Here is a 17,549-nt window from a genome sequence, read left to right as displayed (position 1 = left end):
ATTTAAGTGTGATGCTTTAGAATTTAAAGAACGTTGTAGGCTCGCCTTAAGCATCGGCATAGCTGCTACTTGTACGCTTTCAAATTTCTTTTTTTCGTCAATTCGTACGTAACTTTAAGTTGTTTATGCTTGGTATGTAGACTTATATACAAAACGCTGAGATTCCCATCCTTAAAATAGTGAAGACCGGAAACGTTTAGCTCTTCGTTTCCAGAATAAAGGTTGTTACCTACACGAAACCATTATATACCGAGCCACAACTTCGGGCATAATAAACAAATTCTAATGCTACATGACTTCGTAAAACCAGGAAAATTCTGCTTTAATAGAACTGAACTTTATATGTGTGATATGATTCATAATGAACAAAAAACAAGAACTACAGCCCTAGCGAACCTTTCGAAGCTGATTAGATTACACATCGTTGTCCCCATAATAGCTTAGTGGGTACTGTGTTGGCTGCCAATCTTAGGGACACGGTGCGCTCTAGGTTTGAGCCCGGACATAGACACACTTCGTTTCGCGCTGGAAGCGTATAGTCGGACGTAAAACTCGAAACATCCAGAGATTACGTAGCCTTGAAAGCTGCCAACACCTATACCTGCAACTGCAATTTACTTCCCCGGTACATTATGTCCTTGATTTAGACAAGGACTGCAGTATCCAGGTTCCATAAGTGTTTATAGCAACGATTTTTCTTCATTCAAAAAGTTATATATTCATCAGAATTTATATCTCTTAAAGTTGACTATTGATAATTTCCGCAATAAAGGATACTTTCTATCGATTTTATAATCAAATCGATCCGGAAATACAAAGAGAGTTATAATTACTGTTTGTGTTATGGAAGTACACTTTCATTCAATTCATAAAACTGGCAATACAGAATAAATTTTTCGATTTTTTATTTCGAAAGACAATTTTAGCAATATATTAAGTGTTAGTAGAATTGATTTTCGAATACGATAAAGTTTAGCGCCTAAAGTATGATGTAACATCGAGTTTTTGGTTTTTAGGATTTTTTTTTTTGTATTTATTTTTTCTGAAGTATATATATATATATATATATATATATTCAAGTTTTTCTGAGATCTTTATTTAGTGTTTTTTATCATATTTATTGTGAAGTGTTTGCACTCTAAAACTTACTGCACTTAGACTGAACGCAACAGCTCTCTCGCGGTTCATTGAGAATCCACACAAAATAATAACCCTTCTGTACGTGAATTAGAAGATATGGACGTGCGTATCCAATTGTTTACCAATTTAATTTGTTTCGTTCCTTCTAAATAGAAGACTCGTTCTTCCTGTTCGTTTTTAGCTATTACTAATGCCTATACCACAATAATTTCTACCAAAGATTTTAGTAACTTTCAAAATTGTGTCAAAACTTGATCATACAAATTAAAGGTATTATCAAATAACGATAATATTTCGAAAGGGATGCTGAAAATTATCTGATTTTTTGAGGATTATATTCAATTTTCTGTACTTCAGTGAATAATGCTCTAAGCACCAATGTCTCGGTGATGAGCAATAACGCCTGTGGCAAGATGGAAACCAATTTCGACTACTATATTACACGTAGAGAATGTGCTGACAATCGTACTGGCCGTATCAGGCCCACCGCATTCGAAAGATCACAAAAAATTGTCTATCGAAATGATTATGATGAAACATAGTCGAACGAAAAAACCTAAACTCTTTGAAACGGTAGAGAAAAACCACTACAATCTTCTGTGGCTAAAATTCCGGCAAATTCGAGTGAATTCCGGTATTTTTACCGGAATTCACTCGAACATATCTCAGCAACGGACGCGCCCGAAACTTTTGGCAGTTTGTATTCTCTCAGTCTTGTGAAACGTCACAAGGTTACTTCAAGACTGGTCCTATATAACTTTCCTTATTAGCAAACATTTTTTCTAATGTCATATGTCAGTGTTGTTTTTTGATATACCGCTGCTTTGTGGAAAGCATCTTTTGCGGACTCTAGAGTCTTATTGAACAAGCTACTAATGTGAAGGTGGTTTACATTAGGTATTTCTAGGTGACGTATCCTCGTTGAAAGTCCGAAAGATACGCACTTTTTGGACCTACAATATTACTAGTGGTTCGTGTATGCTTGCTTACAGTACAGTATATTCCTAAGAAGCGAATCATCATTCTGAAGGCAATGTGGCAGAGAGGAACCCTATTGAGCCCGCATTCAGATTAACACTCGTGCTTATTTTTCCCGCCAGGTTATATCTATTGCTTTTTTCTTACTGTTCATGTGGCAACTGTTCTAACTACTATGACGCGACACTGGAGGGAAATAAGCTACATGAAATTATAGAAGTTAGGCAATGAACACACACGTTTAGAAAAGGAAACTTTCTATTACAAAATTCACCATGTAACCTAAACACCTTGTCAGGCCTGTTGTATGTAAATATGTTGTAACCTATTTTTTGAGTGTTATGACCGACAACTAAGCTGTTAGATTAGGCAACTGATTCCCAGTACGAAACGACGCTCGTGTATGCTCTGATTCGAACATAGACACCACGTGTCTCAAAGTTCACGTGATCTACTACGCCGTTACGGGGGTCAAGAGGCTGTACTAATAATAGCCGTAGCATGATTCCAAGCAGGAAGCAACACTTATGGTGTGGAAACTTCCGCGACTCTTCTACCAGATTGCCGCTTTTAAAAACTCATGATTTCCAACACGTTGCTAAGGGCCGTTTTATGCGTGACGGTGGAGGTACTTCCTGTTATTTTCGTAAGTTCATTGGACTGCGTATGGCCAAAGACTTTTTATTGTCGTCTGATGATCTTAAACAAGTCGTAAAATGGCTACCTGAGCCTGCTATCTGCTGAGTGTACTATCGCTGAAAATTACTCTAATAATCGTTATATATAATATATTTTTTTTGTTATTGTTTTTGGCTACACGAATATAAATTTATTAGTTGCAGATGAGAAGTGTTTCTGCTCCAGAGGTTCATTGTTTCTATTCGATGGAATAACGAGAGATAGTTTAAAACGCGTATAGATCACATGTTTTTGTTTCTTGCTGCGCCTATAGCAGAGGTCGCCTGGATATATCATGCCTTCTCTGACCGATATTCCGTTTTTGCAGCTGTTACTTTTCTGAAACCAAATTGGGTATCCCAAGAAGAATTTTAACATAAATAATTTTCGTTCATACTTCAGTACTCTTCTCTATACTGATTGGATACCAACATACGAGTTAGCAGATGTGGATTCCGCAGTCAACCTCTTAAGCGATACTCTATATAATATTTCCGAAACTGATTTTCCGGTAAAATAGTTTATTAACTATAAATGGCGAACCACTGAAGCTTTTTTTAGCTCTAGGTCTACTTTTGATAAGTTCAGAAGAAGATATGTCCGCGATAAAATCGGTCAACAACATAAAGTCACAGTTACAAAGCACTGAAAACCTATCGATTAGGTGTCCCTTGAGACTACCGTAGAAGAATTGGCGAGACTATAGTATCTTTCTATGGGGCCTTATAAAAAAATTCTGCGGTCATACTAAAAATACCTTTTCATTAAGTGCTATGGAACGCAATAACATGGTTCCTAGTAACTATAATGAAGTCGTTAAATTAGTTTCATCTTATTCCGCGAGACTGGATTTGGCTACGATAGCTCGGTTAAATTACTGCCACAACCACGTATCTCAACGTCCTTCCGGATCGCTTTTTTTTTGTTTTTACTTTTAATTTTTACTGAAAAACAAATTCTATCGTTTGACACTTTATGGCAGCCGACCTTACTGGTTCACTTACTGCTGTTTCATCAGAAATCTTCAAGCGTGCTTTGTTTATAGTTGCCCTCCCGTTGGTACATATTTAACGTATCTTTTCGAAAGTTGTCTTTCCAGCGTCATTTAAGATCTCCCAAATTATCTCTATACTAAAAGGTAAGGGCAGCTGTGACGGTCCAACAAGCTATGAATTTATAACTACGATTCATATATGTATGTATGTATGTATTGAACATAAGCTTGAAACTTATCTGGCCAATATTTTCTTTTTTTTTTTTTTTTTTTCCCTGAAATTCACATTGCGGTTCTTTTCGCTCGCATTGCTGTGATGTAGCTGTCTGCGATATCTATGACTATATCAGCTGCTCTTACGATGAAAAAGGTCTGGCTTGTGGCCTTAATAATTGTTGCAGCGACGTTTGGCATCATCCTGCACATTGTATTTCGAAAAAAAATTTATTTTCTACTAGGATTTTTTCCCGCTATTTTGCAATTGCTTCTAATCGTATTTGGTCAACCGCTTCTTCACTATATGTGCTGCTTTTCCCTATTAGGTCTTGTGAAAACAATTTCCATATCGTTGATCTTTCACTCTTAGATGAGACGAATTCGCAAATCGTTCCATAAAGCTGATAATGAACTGAGATATAGTGCGGCTAACGTTTACGTGACAGATCGTGAACTTGAAAACGAGCAAATCCATTCAAGCTTTGCACATCTTTGAGCGTGCATATTGTCAATTATTAGGCAAAATCCAAAAGTATTCAAAATGATATCCCTTAGCTTATATCAAGTGCCCAAATGACACCGTATTTCCTGTAATTTCAACACAACTGCTGTTTCAAAGGTTAAATAGAACGAGGAAGAAGATACTCCCTTTTATACCGAGAAGTACTTGTAATCGACACTTACCCAATTCAATAACAGACAAACACGAACAAGTTTAACAACGTTCATTTTTAAGCCATTTTTAGTATTCATTTTGTATGTCATCAACGCAATAACAAGTCAGCTTTAATCATTATCGATTCACAGTCAAATGATGAGAGACTGTTAGGTTAATTAAATTGCATGATATGGCTAGTTTCAACATGGAATTTTATGCCATAGCAAATTTTATTTATTTTTCTTTGGTCACTTATTTGTACGCTCCAGATAAGCTCTGGAGCTGTTACATGTAATTCGCAAAAGCTTCCTCGTCATTCTAACTTGTTAGGAACTTAAGTTAGCAAATTGCGCAGATTATAACAAAACTGAAATATTTTGTTTACTGTAGGACTTTAATGTTATAGACTACCGTTTCGAATGATCTTCACAAAAAGTGTTTCTATGTGTTAATAATAACAGTAATAAATTGGGACCAAGGTTTAACATATGTATCATTTTTAATTGACAATATTTAGTGTTAAATTAACTCGCAAGGTTTTAATCGCAGCTGCTATAAACTAAAGTTACGTCATTATTCATATGGAATCAGAGTTGATTTACTAATTAATTTAATAACTTAGCTTTATTAAGTGCACACAAATACAACTGCAATATAGTTTATTTGATGTACCAAAAATTTGGGTACTGACAACGTATTTCTTTACGGTTGCATTCCAATTTTTAGGGAGTACAAAACCGTGTCGTGAGGAGAACGTTCCCTGCCAGCATCAATGCATCGCTACTGCTACTGGACATCGATGCGCTTGTCGCGAAGGATATAAGCTTGCCAGTGATCTACGATCGTGTCTTGGTATGAATCAATTTACTCGATATTTAGGCAACTAGTTTACTATAACTTAACTTCTTGATTAGGTCTTCACCTGTGAGTTAACTTCACATGTTTCATATGATAGGAATAATGTTCATTTAAAGTAGCTGGTTTTTCTCGGATTTCCACTCACCGATTTTAGCCCCTGCTTCGTGCTAAGCAGCAAAGCCGGTAAATACCACTCGTTGTTTTGTACTTAATCTTTTGCCGGAGGCGTATAGAAACTTAACCATCTGAGTCGTCGTGGCAGAATTAAAAAAATGTCATGTAATAGCTATGAAGAAATTGAATCACCTATCTGTGTTAGTACCTAAAGCACAAGACAAGTATACCTTAATCAATAAACAGAACCTTGGCATTACGCAGTGTTGGGGTAACCTTTTTAACGTGTGCGCGAGTTGACTTGATATTTTTCTATGGCTTTTAATAGCAAAAAATACCACAGTATTATTCTATATATATACAGTTCTTATATCTAACATTGCAGTTAGGCGACGACTTAGGCAGCTAACTTATAGCATGAACCGAGGTGTCGCTACGCTCGGTTTCAACTCGGTTTGACCAATGCCAACGTACCACCACGAAGATAAATAATACAAAACTATTTATAACTTATCATTTTGTTGTTCTCAGCGATAAATGCTTTAAGACATTGTTTCTTCGTTGGTTACTTTCACGCAGTGCTTCTGCCTGTCCCCTTCGCCGGTAACAATGCTCTACATTGAGATTCCAGCATCTCTCCCACATAGATTAAACGTCCGAGGGGATCTCGAAGGACGTCGAAGTGCATAATTTCGCCACGAAAAACATGCAGCACCCATTGTCATCAACCAAAATAGTTACGATGACTGCGGATGGGAATGACGAAGAAAACTATACAATATACAATAATGGTAGTAGTTCGACGCCGTTACTGTCGCTCTCAGTTAGATTTTGGCAAGGAGAAAGCGGACATTTACGGGGGTTGTGGTGGCGCTAGCAGCAGACACCCAACTACATAATCAACCAGCCATAAAGCTAGGCATACAAGCAGTCACTGGGTCGGTCCGGCCCTGGTGGTGGCACGCACCGCAGTACACAGCTACCGAAGATTTGCAGCTCTACTACGCGCGAGCTCATCCACGCTGATGCCGGTTATTACTAATGTAAATTAAGGTCTGGCGAACTCGCCTGTTGCCGACTAGGGATCTCTAAGCCGACGCGAGCCACAGAGGAAGCCAATACCTGCGTATGTTTCTACTTTTTTTTCTCTCGCTTCTATCCTTGTGCTCTCTTTTTCTGAGCCGCTTGAATACCAATCTCCAGATGCCTAGCGATGGCTACGAGCTCACCGCTGAAGAAGTCAGAGCAGGCTTTAGTGGGACTGCTGCGACGCTGCTAACATCTCTTTCTACCAACGCCGATGGAGTTATCCAATAAAAGTAGGATCCCTAAACTTTTTCCTTTTCTTCAACTCCATATGCCAGAGTGAATGTTAACTACCACGTTCTCCTGCCGCACTTATGATACATAGCTTACATTAATGCCCTTGGATATGTGTTTATATGCGCTCCTTTATTCAATCACTTAGGTGACGATTTTAGAAGGCCTACGCCTGCACAATTCTTGTTTCTTTCGCACTAGCAAAGCGACTTGCTAAACCTTGGCCCATCTGCCTTACTGTATTTAGCCTGCCTCAGTTGTTCTAGTTATGACGTTCCTAGGCAATACTTATTTGCATAGGTGTTAAATCGTGCCATCTAATTACGCTCTTAATAACAAAGTTCGAATTATTAGGGACCTATGGTTTCAAGCTATCTAAGATGCTTATAGAAGCTACGATATGTATACGATACTGAATTTGATGATGTATTGTTAACCTACTGCCTGTTAATTACGAAACAAATGAATAGCTCGGCGGCCATAGTGGTCTTGAGTCTGGCCATGTAAACACAATAAATGTATTCTATAAGGAATACTTTATTCCTTATGGAACACATTTATCGTATTCCCTAGGAATAAAGGAAACAAATACTTTGTCGTATAAAAAAAATTATTGGCAATGCAGATGTGGATGAATGCCAGCTGTTGGGTATGTGCAGCCATGAATGCACCAACACAGTACCTGGATACCAGTGCCATTGCAGCCGTGGTTACAAACTTCGCGACGATCGCCGTCATTGCAAAGCGCAAGGACCCGAGGTGAACATTTACCTAAATTAGATACCTATAGATAGATAAAAAAAAAATGTATACCTATTGAAGTAAATACATTCTAAAGTTAAATAATCTGCTTTCGAACGTATTAATTATAGCGAGGAAATAAAGATTTAGAGCTTAAAATCGTTCTAAACTTTTGATTTGACCTATAAATCTATCATACAAATAGTCGTACCATATATGTACTAAGTACAAAGCTAAGTAACCAAAAATGCTAGGATTCTTATATGATTCTCTAAAGTAATATTATATATATATGCCGAATTCGCATTCCTTCGCGTTTCGTTCAAAGCCATCCACATACAAATATGTAGAAATTCTTTATTTAGTAACACATGTTGCAAAGGAAGTATATATTATTGGGACAGTGTAAACGAGCTACACTTTGCTAAACTGAATGATTTACTCAGTGCAGGTACAAGATTACGCGACTTATCTTTTCTGATGATTTCTGGGTAAATATGTACAGAGATTCAATGTTGTTTTTAGAAGTCGCTCTCAAGAAAGTACTCATGTTAGGTTCGTTTAAATGTACGTACGTCAAGAATCAAGTGTTTTCATTAGAGTTATATTAACTACTGTGAAGAGGTCAAAATTGAATCATCTATATTAAGATATTTATAGAATTCTAAAAAGATTAATGGAGTTTAGGTAGTTTAATGTCCCTGTTACAAAATTTGTGCTCCTGTCACTTGTTTTTACATGTTCCATTTAGGCGTTTATCCTGTTTGCACATTGTACGGACATCCGAAAACTTAAATCTGACCGTACCGGTTATAGCGTTATGCTAAGCAAGTTTCAGAACGTTGTCGCATTGGACTTCATTCATCATTTAAGTCTCCTCGTTTGGTCAGACATTCGGCAAAAGACTATTCAGAGCTTCTTCATGAATCAAACAATCGTTCCTGGCGTCGAACCTAAAATCAACACGCTTGTGTCACGTGCGTTACCGAATGCCGGTGGTCTTGCAGCAGACTGGATTTCTAACAGGTTGTTCCTTTTTATAAAAACGCTGGACATTTGTATCAAAGGGCCCCTGCAATGAAATATGACAGGTTCGATTTGTATCGAAATTAAATTGAGATTCGAACATACGACATACGCGCCGTAAATCACAGTCTTAGCATTATCTAAATGATGATGAAAACAGTAAAGAAAAATCTCTATTTGGAGGAATATATATTACAGAGGCTCCATTTATCCCGAAGTGTTGCATGCATGACTTCATTGACATATTATATAGGATACTGTTAAATACTTAATTTCTCATTTTGAAGCGGAAACGTTTCTTACTAAGATTTAGCACCATGTGCCATTAGTTGCTTACGTAAGCATTCCTACGAAAAAGAAAAATTTTCAAATATGTGTCAGTAACGTGTGTCTCGATTTGTGTTTTTCTATATTATTCTTCGTGCCGCTATGAGCCATCATATATATTCGACGATGTGTATACGCACCTTTTGCATTGTTTCTAAATCCTTTTTTGTTTTTTTCTAAATTTGCTTGTTATTTTAGAATCTACTGGACAGATTCGAAAGCGGCTCGAATCGAGAGCTCATCTGCTTTGACGGGGCTTGATAGGAAAGTGCTTGTCTACACAGACATTCAGAAGCCTCGAGGGGTCGCGCTTCATCCACTACTCTCGTAAGTCCGCTCCTTTTCATTTCTATTTCGATTTTGAAAGAACACAACCTTCGATTTCTACGTTTTTCCTTTACGCTTTTGAAAAACGTCTACCATAAAGAACGTCCAGAAGTTCAGTTCAGGGCAATTCAAATTACCTATTGCAAGCGCACAAGAATATTATGAAGTGTAATAAAGTATGAGACCCAGAAGATTAAAATTTAAGCGCTGTTGTAAGACACGGCTAATAGACCGTATTACCATCGGAATCATAGACTGAAGCTCAAGGCAAATTGTGAATGCTGACCTTCTGCTGCGCTTGAGGCTACCTTTAAGGCCTTCTCTGTTTTCGAAATATCGACTTGTTAGTAGTGGAGTATCGCTGACAAACTGGCCACGTCTGAAATAGAACTCAATCAAACCTTCTTCAATCTAACTCTAGCATTCCCGCGCCTGCTTATTCAGCACCCTAACATATTAGAATAGATTGGCTTTGCCTTCTGTTAATGTGATAACATACGAAAACTTATTTCTGGGCTCTATAAGTTGAGAATATTTTTCGCCATTCGTCTTGCGATAGAAACTAGGGCAGGTAGGTTTACGTTAAAACTAAAAACCAAAAACGCTTTATTTAGAATCGGCTGACTATCTCTAATCAATGAATACCTTATTGACATCCTTGTCACTTTGTATTTAGCTAATTCATTCGGTCGTAATTTGTGTCTTGTTTCGATTTTAGCATGGTATTTTGGACGGACTGGGGTGACAATCCGCGAATTGAACGTATCTTTATGGACGGTTCGGATCGCCGCACGTTGTTTAACGAGTCTCTATTTTGGCCAAACGGAATCACCGTCGACTATCCAACGGGACACATCTACTGGTCAGACGGAAAACTTAATACTCTGGAGTGTGCCACTGTCGATGGCCACGGTCGACGTAAAGTCGTTGAAAGGGGTCTTCCCCATCCGTTTGCGGTATCTGTATTCGAGGACAACCTTCTCTGGACCGACTGGATGACTAAATGTGAGCAAAAGAAAATTTGGCTTCTGAATAAATCAAACTAAATTCATAAAATTTCGGACGTAGAATGTTCCAGTTCCGTGAATTGTACATTGATTATCGTATCAGTTTTTCCTCGTTAATGAAGTCCACCTATTTAGAAAATAATAAGAATAAGGTAAAATTCTAGTGTTATCTCAATATGTAAGTAAACGTTTAGTGTAATGTCAATAGGTTTCTCAGCGATAAACTATATGTTTACAACTACTATAAACATGTGCTTTATTTTAAGCGCCTGAAAAAAGTTCATCATACGCGGGAACGCGTGGTTATATTTTGATACCAAACTGACTAAGTTTCAGCTATTCGTTAAGACTAGGTATGGCTTGCTCGCAATGTGGGTATCGTACCCACATTCTTGAGGGCTCTAAATGTTCGAGATTCAGTTGAGACCTAAAAGATTTCTCAAGTTATCTGTTTTTCTTTTTTTTGTTTTCTCAACATATGCTCGCAATTGTTTGAATGCAATCAATTTTTCCTAAGTTATGCATAACAAAAGTTCTAACTTTATTCAAGTTGGTGAAACGAGGCCAGTAGCGAGGTCTTAGAAGTGCCTGAGATAATGTGAGACGATGTCTTCACACAAAAAATGCATTGTGCAAAAAACGCTAAGTTCAGAAGCCCTTGACTGAAGCGAATTCCTATCAGAACTTTAGTAAACATTGCTATGATGACTCAAAGCTAGTTCCAGATAATTTCTCAAGTTCCCTTCTACACCACCTGTTACCATATCAAAAAAAAAGAATAGGAATTCTATAAAAGTGCCAGATACCGCACATGTTGGTCATGATATGACAAATATTATTATGCATACAAGATTTACTCATTTATCACGTCCCGCAATATCAGCTGCAGCTTGCGGTAAGTAATGCACTTTTATGAACTATTGAAGTAAACATTACCGTTTCAAGGTCCCAATTTGGGGAGCCCAAAGGGTGTTTCCAAAGCGGGTGGGGTTTGGAAGCTAACTAGTCAGCAGACTTCTCATAGCCGGGCATCTTTCAGCAAGCTATTTGGTTTTACCCGGAAAAAAGCTTCCTTACGAGGAAGAGGGTTTTCCATAACAATTGAGAAACATTCTACTTTTTTTCCAGAACAGATAGACTTTTCTTGAAAATAGTTATGTAAAATCCCATTACATCAGCCCTCTGTTGTTGATCCGCTATATATCCTTTTTTGGTAATTTGTTGCACAATCCAAGAATTTCTAAATAATGTATGAAAACCTGTTTGTGTCTTTCAAGTTCGAAATCTGTTTCGAAAAAAAAACTATTTTTCACCATTGTAATGTTGAGTTTCGCGAAAATCTTAATAATTAGTGAATGATTTTTTACATTAAGCTGGGTAGTGATTTAGTTGCTATGGGAAACGAAATAATATAGGAGAAATTGGGTAAAATGCTTTCGTTTGATAATGTAGGTCTATTCCAATAATAGTTCAGTGGGCAACGAGTTTGCCTGCTAATCGCAGGGATACGTTGTGATCTGACTTTATAGACAGACCTCGTTTCGTGCTGAGATAGCCTAGTGCCTGGTAACACCGAAAATGGTAATACCGAACTTGAAACAGAGACAAGATGGGCCTGGGTTGCATAAGAAGTAATTTTTTTTGCATTTATATTGGACATTTCGAAATAAAGGTCGGTTATTTATCTAGGTAGCTGAATATCACATATGTCGTGGAACTGACCAAGGCCAGGGGGAAGGTTGTAGGATATACGTGCATATCCAACATAGCGACGGATCATTAAAACAATGTATCTAAAAAGTAAAATACCTACTACGAATTAACAGAATCGATATAGCAGGATTTCATAGTTAATACTAATATTTATCAACAGTCTGTACTTCAAGCTGAGCAAAACTACATATGGTTATATTATATATATGGCGTATCTTTTCTGTGTGGAAGCTTTTTCCATATCAGCTAGCCCCAATAAAGCGTCTTGTCTTCAAACTCGGGAAGATATTGTGAATTATGACCGGGCACGAGAACCTAATGCACTCATTGCTCCAGAAATACGCGAAACCGTAACCCGTAGCACGATATGTAATTCTCGGATCACAATTTTCAAAATATTACCGTACAGTTTAATTCATCTAGGTTATCTACACTCCTTAGTATCTACACTCGTTAGTACGGTGAACCGTCGACGACAGCTATAGTGGTAAACTTACCCAAGAACCGAACTTAACTTGTTGGACAAAAACAATACTTCAAATAACTTAAAATGATTCCTTTCTTCTGTCTAGATAACGTACGTTCCCACTATATTATAGCTGGCTTAATGAATATGCTATCTAATTGAAGAATGGGTAAGGCTTCATCGCAATAGTGCCAGTACCACCTACGATTTACTCAGAACTTGTCCTTTTGAATCAGTTCATGTTTGCCCAACTCTACTAGGATAACCACAAAGATAGAACAAATAAACTAGAATTACAGACAGTAAAATAACAGTAACAGCTAGCTCGATGCCAAGAAGCAGCCTTGGCAAAAACAACTTTTGTATCCGTGATCGAAATGCCCCTTTCGGAGCTTATTGATCTCTTGGACATCTATAACATTCCATCTGTTAAATCTAACAGTGCACTGATTAAATTCAACAATAGTGAAATATGGGCATACAATGTTAATATTAATTGAAGTAGTAATTATTATTATTGAAGTCAAATAGGCTTCAATGTTGAAGGTTTTCCACTGACAGAACTGGGAAAAATATTTTGGTGCTAGTGCCTTCACAAATATTAATCAATAGAAATGTTCTCTATATTCGATTTTAGTGAAAAAAGAAAAATGCATTTTATACGCTACTCCTTTATATCAGGCTCGGAAAAGAATAACTTTTATTTAGAGTGTACCTTAGACCGTCGCTTAGTCAATGGCGATTTGATCACCAGGAGTTCTTACTACAATTTGTTTCGAAAATTTCATTTTAAAAACTTCTCAAGATAAATCTAGATCAAATTAACCCAGCCCTTGATGTAGCCCATTTGACAAATACGATAAAAAAACATCCTATAGGTAGCTATGTTTTGAGTCTCACGTCCGGTATCGTCGTTAGTCATTTCATCTGACGGTTGGCTCTCAATACGAAAGAAAGCGTATCTATGCCCAGGTTTAAGCCTAGATCACGACGTGTCCCTAAGATTAGTGGGCAAATATGTTACCCACTAAACTATTGTCCCGAAAGTGTTGCCTCTACACCGACACTATGTCTCTAGTTGCACTCTGTTCTCTTGCTATTGAATCATTGGTTGCTTTAATTCCTTTTTGACCGGATATTTCTAAATGGTGTCACTAATAGTAAGACTCAATGCGTTGCATTTTGGCTTACTGTGAATATACCATTCAGATTATGTTAAAATGCGATTTGACTTACGATATGACGCCATTGAAATGTGTCTCAATAGTGCTATAATTGTTTGTCACGCTTTGTGTTGTATCATAGCTGTTCATCGATGCAGTAAATTTGGACAGGAAGCTGGAAAGCAGACGGAGGTACTTGTAGCTAACCTCAGCTACCCCATGGACGTAAAAGTGGTACATCCACTTAGACAACCATCCGGCGAGAGTCCTTGTTCAAAACACAACTGCTCGCACATATGCTTCTCAAACCTGAAGACCTTCAGCTGCGCCTGCCCCGATGGCCTTACTCTGCTAGCCGATAATCGGACTTGCTCACAATGTATGTATTATGGCTTAGTTGTATTGACGTTGCTCGGCGATAAACGAAGACAATGAAAAGACTCGTTTCACAGGCATAGCTATCTCTATGGAGGATATTCTGTACTTTCTATTTTTTTATAATATTTGTACTGGCGCCGTAGGTACGCAGTCCGGCAAGTGGGCAAACACTTAGATACTCATGCACACTTTATGTATATATATATATATATAATTCTTTTTTACAATTCAACCGATTTTATTAATTCTTATTTGTGTTTCACACGATTGTTACTTTAGATCGTCGTAAAACCGTCATCTCACTATTTATTGATCTTTTTTTCAGAATAGACACTTGAAATCTACAAATTATGTTTTAGTTAGACATGATATGTCGTTGGGACTATGTCAACAATAAAGTGAAATATTCATACGTCAATACGTGTTTTTTTCTTACGCATATTGACTACACGACAATTTAAAGCAAGGTATCCATACCCCACCTTGCCTTTTTGGTTGCACTGAAAGTCCAATATGGCACGTAATTATATATAACTATTATATGGTGACACTGAATATTTCTGTTGCGCCGCATATGTATAATTAAAGCATGCGTTTTACTGAGGCCTTTTGCCGGCAGTAACGATGAAAAATAGAAATATTAACGCTATCGGGAAACGCGATGAGATTACAGGACGTCTGGAAATTTGTGAATTTAAAAATATATCTTTAACAAACTGTAATATCCAAGAATACAAAAAAAACTAACTCGTCTACCTTTTGTACTGATTGACGGTACACTGAGACGTAACCATGTCGTTATTACGCATATCGAAAAGTAATCTCTCCTAGTTTACCGATACCATAACGGCCATGATCTATTGCGGAGACTTCGTAGTACTCTCGTGCTAGCCGTAGAAATATATTTAAAAAAAAAAAAAAAGCGAAGATACTATTTAGATTGATTATGTGCATGATCTTCAATTATGAGGTTATTTTCATTGCTTAAAATAGTGGGAGTATCAGTAAATGCTTAGGTTCTGTTTGCGATAAATCAAATAAATCATTGTCGCTGAATGTCTGAAGCTGTGCGCGTAAATTTAATTACATTAGTTTCCTACTAATGTAATCAAACTACTAATGAAATGAAAAAAAAAACTCGACACATGAATCAGATATAGACATTTTTGCTTTGTCGTTTTACTATTAGTACTTCGATTAGAGATCTCCACGCATTGAATACGACCTCTGCATCGATGCGATATAGCGTCCCACGAACGTTTGTCGTTTTCAGGGCCAGAAGACTCTATCCTGTTTTCTATCCGTGGTGACATCAGGCGAATGTGCGTGCATTGCTCAAATCCTCTCGATGTACCAATGGCCTTGGATCATGAAATGGATAAAGACCGGTCTGGAAGCGGGTCTCTGAGAAACGCATCTTCTGCGATGGCCCTTGAGTTTGACCACATTTCGGGGTCAATCTTCTGGAGTGACCGCATCAACCAGGCGATCTGGACCGCTTTCTGGGATGGAACCAATCAGAAGGTATGAAACGTTCAGAAATTAGAGATATTTATAAAATTACTCGTGAGCATCAACAACGTCGCGAAACTTTAGATTTCACATGTAAAGGTCCAAAACATTAAATCAAATAAACATATGTAGTTCTCTACGTATGATAACTTGATCCATGATGATGGATGATTTAACTTTAAGTGGTAACTTTTGTAACTTATATATAAATAAGTAACACATTAAAAATCCGCTAAATGAAATATTTAGTAAAGCGTCCGTACAACGTATTGTCTCGTCTCCCAATACCATTTGATCTAAAGTACATCACCTGTTTCTATATTTTCTGTATGTCACATATAAAATCTCATCTATAGTTGCAATAATAGCTATGCATTAAATCTCAGTAGACACTAGAAACCTATTTATACGGGGGACACTCGATTTAGCGCCCAACCAAACTGGCGTGCTTTAATGATTTTCGTCTAGCTCGATAGAGTTTACGCTGCGGATGGTTCGCGCACTGACGCCTTATAAAATCAGCAATTATAATATTACTGCATTCTATCTACGAAGAGATAGGAAATCTATATATTACTGCACGATAGAATTATGTACCGTCAAATACAAACAGATGGCTGCCTATCTGACCACAGGCGCAGTCTGTTGAAAAGCTGAGTACCTCTACGAAGGAAGGTTAAGTAAAATTCGACGGCTGTAACATGTTCAGATGGTCATGCTCATTTTCGAAGGAAGATGACAGGGGATCAACGTAAGAAAATTCATCTTGAAAACTAGAAAACTTTGACAAAAATCCCACCGGAATTTAGGATATTAACAGCAATTTGACATTGTTGAGACAAGATTTAGTGCGTGTCTACTGAACCCATTTATTTTTTAAATCGATATCACTGTATCAGTATGCGACTATTTACTGCTTGACGGAAAAGCGACACTGGCCTGTTAGAAAAAAATTTTCGAAGTACCGCTGTATTTATGAAACACACAATTAGCCTAAAACTTAAATTTAAAGAAAAAGTTACCTTCAGTATATGGCTGTCTAAATGTTCGGGAGTCTTCGGGAAATTAGCACGTCTATATAGAAATAGAGCCGAGCCTGGGCCATTTAGGGATATTATTAAATTAGTAAAATAGGGATGAACCCGATTATTGATAGCTTTCTTTGTTTGTGGTAACTACTTTAATGGAAAACTTCTGTGACTTATCGAGACCTAAGTATGAATGATACCTGCAAAATGGTTTTGCATGTGCATTTTAGATGGTTGCACAGGCCAATGCAGCCGATCTTGCGTTCGATTGGATCAATCGTAAAATTTATTGGACAGATGCAATGAACGCTCGTATCGAAGTTTGCCACATCGATGGGTCACTCCGTTCACTTCTCCACTGGCAAAATCTTCTAAAACCAAAAGGAATAGTGGTCGATCCAGGACGAGGGTAAGTAAACTAATTACATGCAGCAAAAAAAGAAAGCAAATGTTACATTTCCTGCGCTAGCCCAAACGAACATTTAGGCTGAATTTAAGAGTTACATGTTTGCCCCCTACTGTTTATAGTACGCTAGCGTTGCTATACTGAACACGTAATGATGGTAATAGTAGTTCTGGGAATCCTACTTTTGTCATCCTGCAGAAACCTATTAGCATTACCCCTTAAAAACTTTAATATCTTCAAGCCGAATGAAATTATTACGAATCACTGCCAGAGTCACTCGATCTGTCGCTACGGGTGTTCGCTAGCCAGTCGACGCACTCAACTTCTCAAGCAATCCCAAGCAAGACGTAGCTAACCTGGCGTTACCGCGAAGTCTCAAACGGTATTCTGCCAATGCATCGCATTTTCTATAAGAATGGTGTCGCGCGGTCGTTATTTAGAGGGGTGTGGTGAGCAAACCGCCTCAAGTACGTTCATTTCGTCAGGAGTACTTAAATAG

The 17,549-nt window shown here is 37.6% G+C and overlaps 1 protein-coding gene across 1 annotated transcript in view; it reads left to right on the top strand.

Annotated features, from left to right (window-relative positions):
- Lrp4 (LDL receptor related protein 4) overlaps positions 1–17,549 on the top strand; it is a 152,757-nt gene that overhangs the window by 83,870 nt on the left and 51,338 nt on the right. The window contains exons 9-16 of the mRNA XM_086973652.1: positions 5,391–5,516; positions 7,582–7,715; positions 8,449–8,723; positions 9,249–9,377; positions 10,096–10,382; positions 13,869–14,105; positions 15,378–15,628; positions 16,875–17,053. Of these exons, the coding sequence (XP_086829778.1) occupies positions 5,391–5,516; positions 7,582–7,715; positions 8,449–8,723; positions 9,249–9,377; positions 10,096–10,382; positions 13,869–14,105; positions 15,378–15,628; positions 16,875–17,053 (1,618 nt within the window). The remainder of the gene's footprint in view (positions 1–5,390; positions 5,517–7,581; positions 7,716–8,448; positions 8,724–9,248; positions 9,378–10,095; positions 10,383–13,868; positions 14,106–15,377; positions 15,629–16,874; positions 17,054–17,549) is intronic.

The sequence above is a fragment of the Varroa jacobsoni genome, unplaced genomic scaffold, assembly GCF_002532875.2.
Source record: "Varroa jacobsoni isolate VJ856 unplaced genomic scaffold, vjacob_1.0 scaffold_232, whole genome shotgun sequence".
In the NCBI taxonomy this organism is placed as follows: domain Eukaryota; kingdom Metazoa; phylum Arthropoda; class Arachnida; order Mesostigmata; family Varroidae; genus Varroa; species Varroa jacobsoni.
This window is presented reverse-complemented; position numbering and strand designations above follow the sequence as displayed.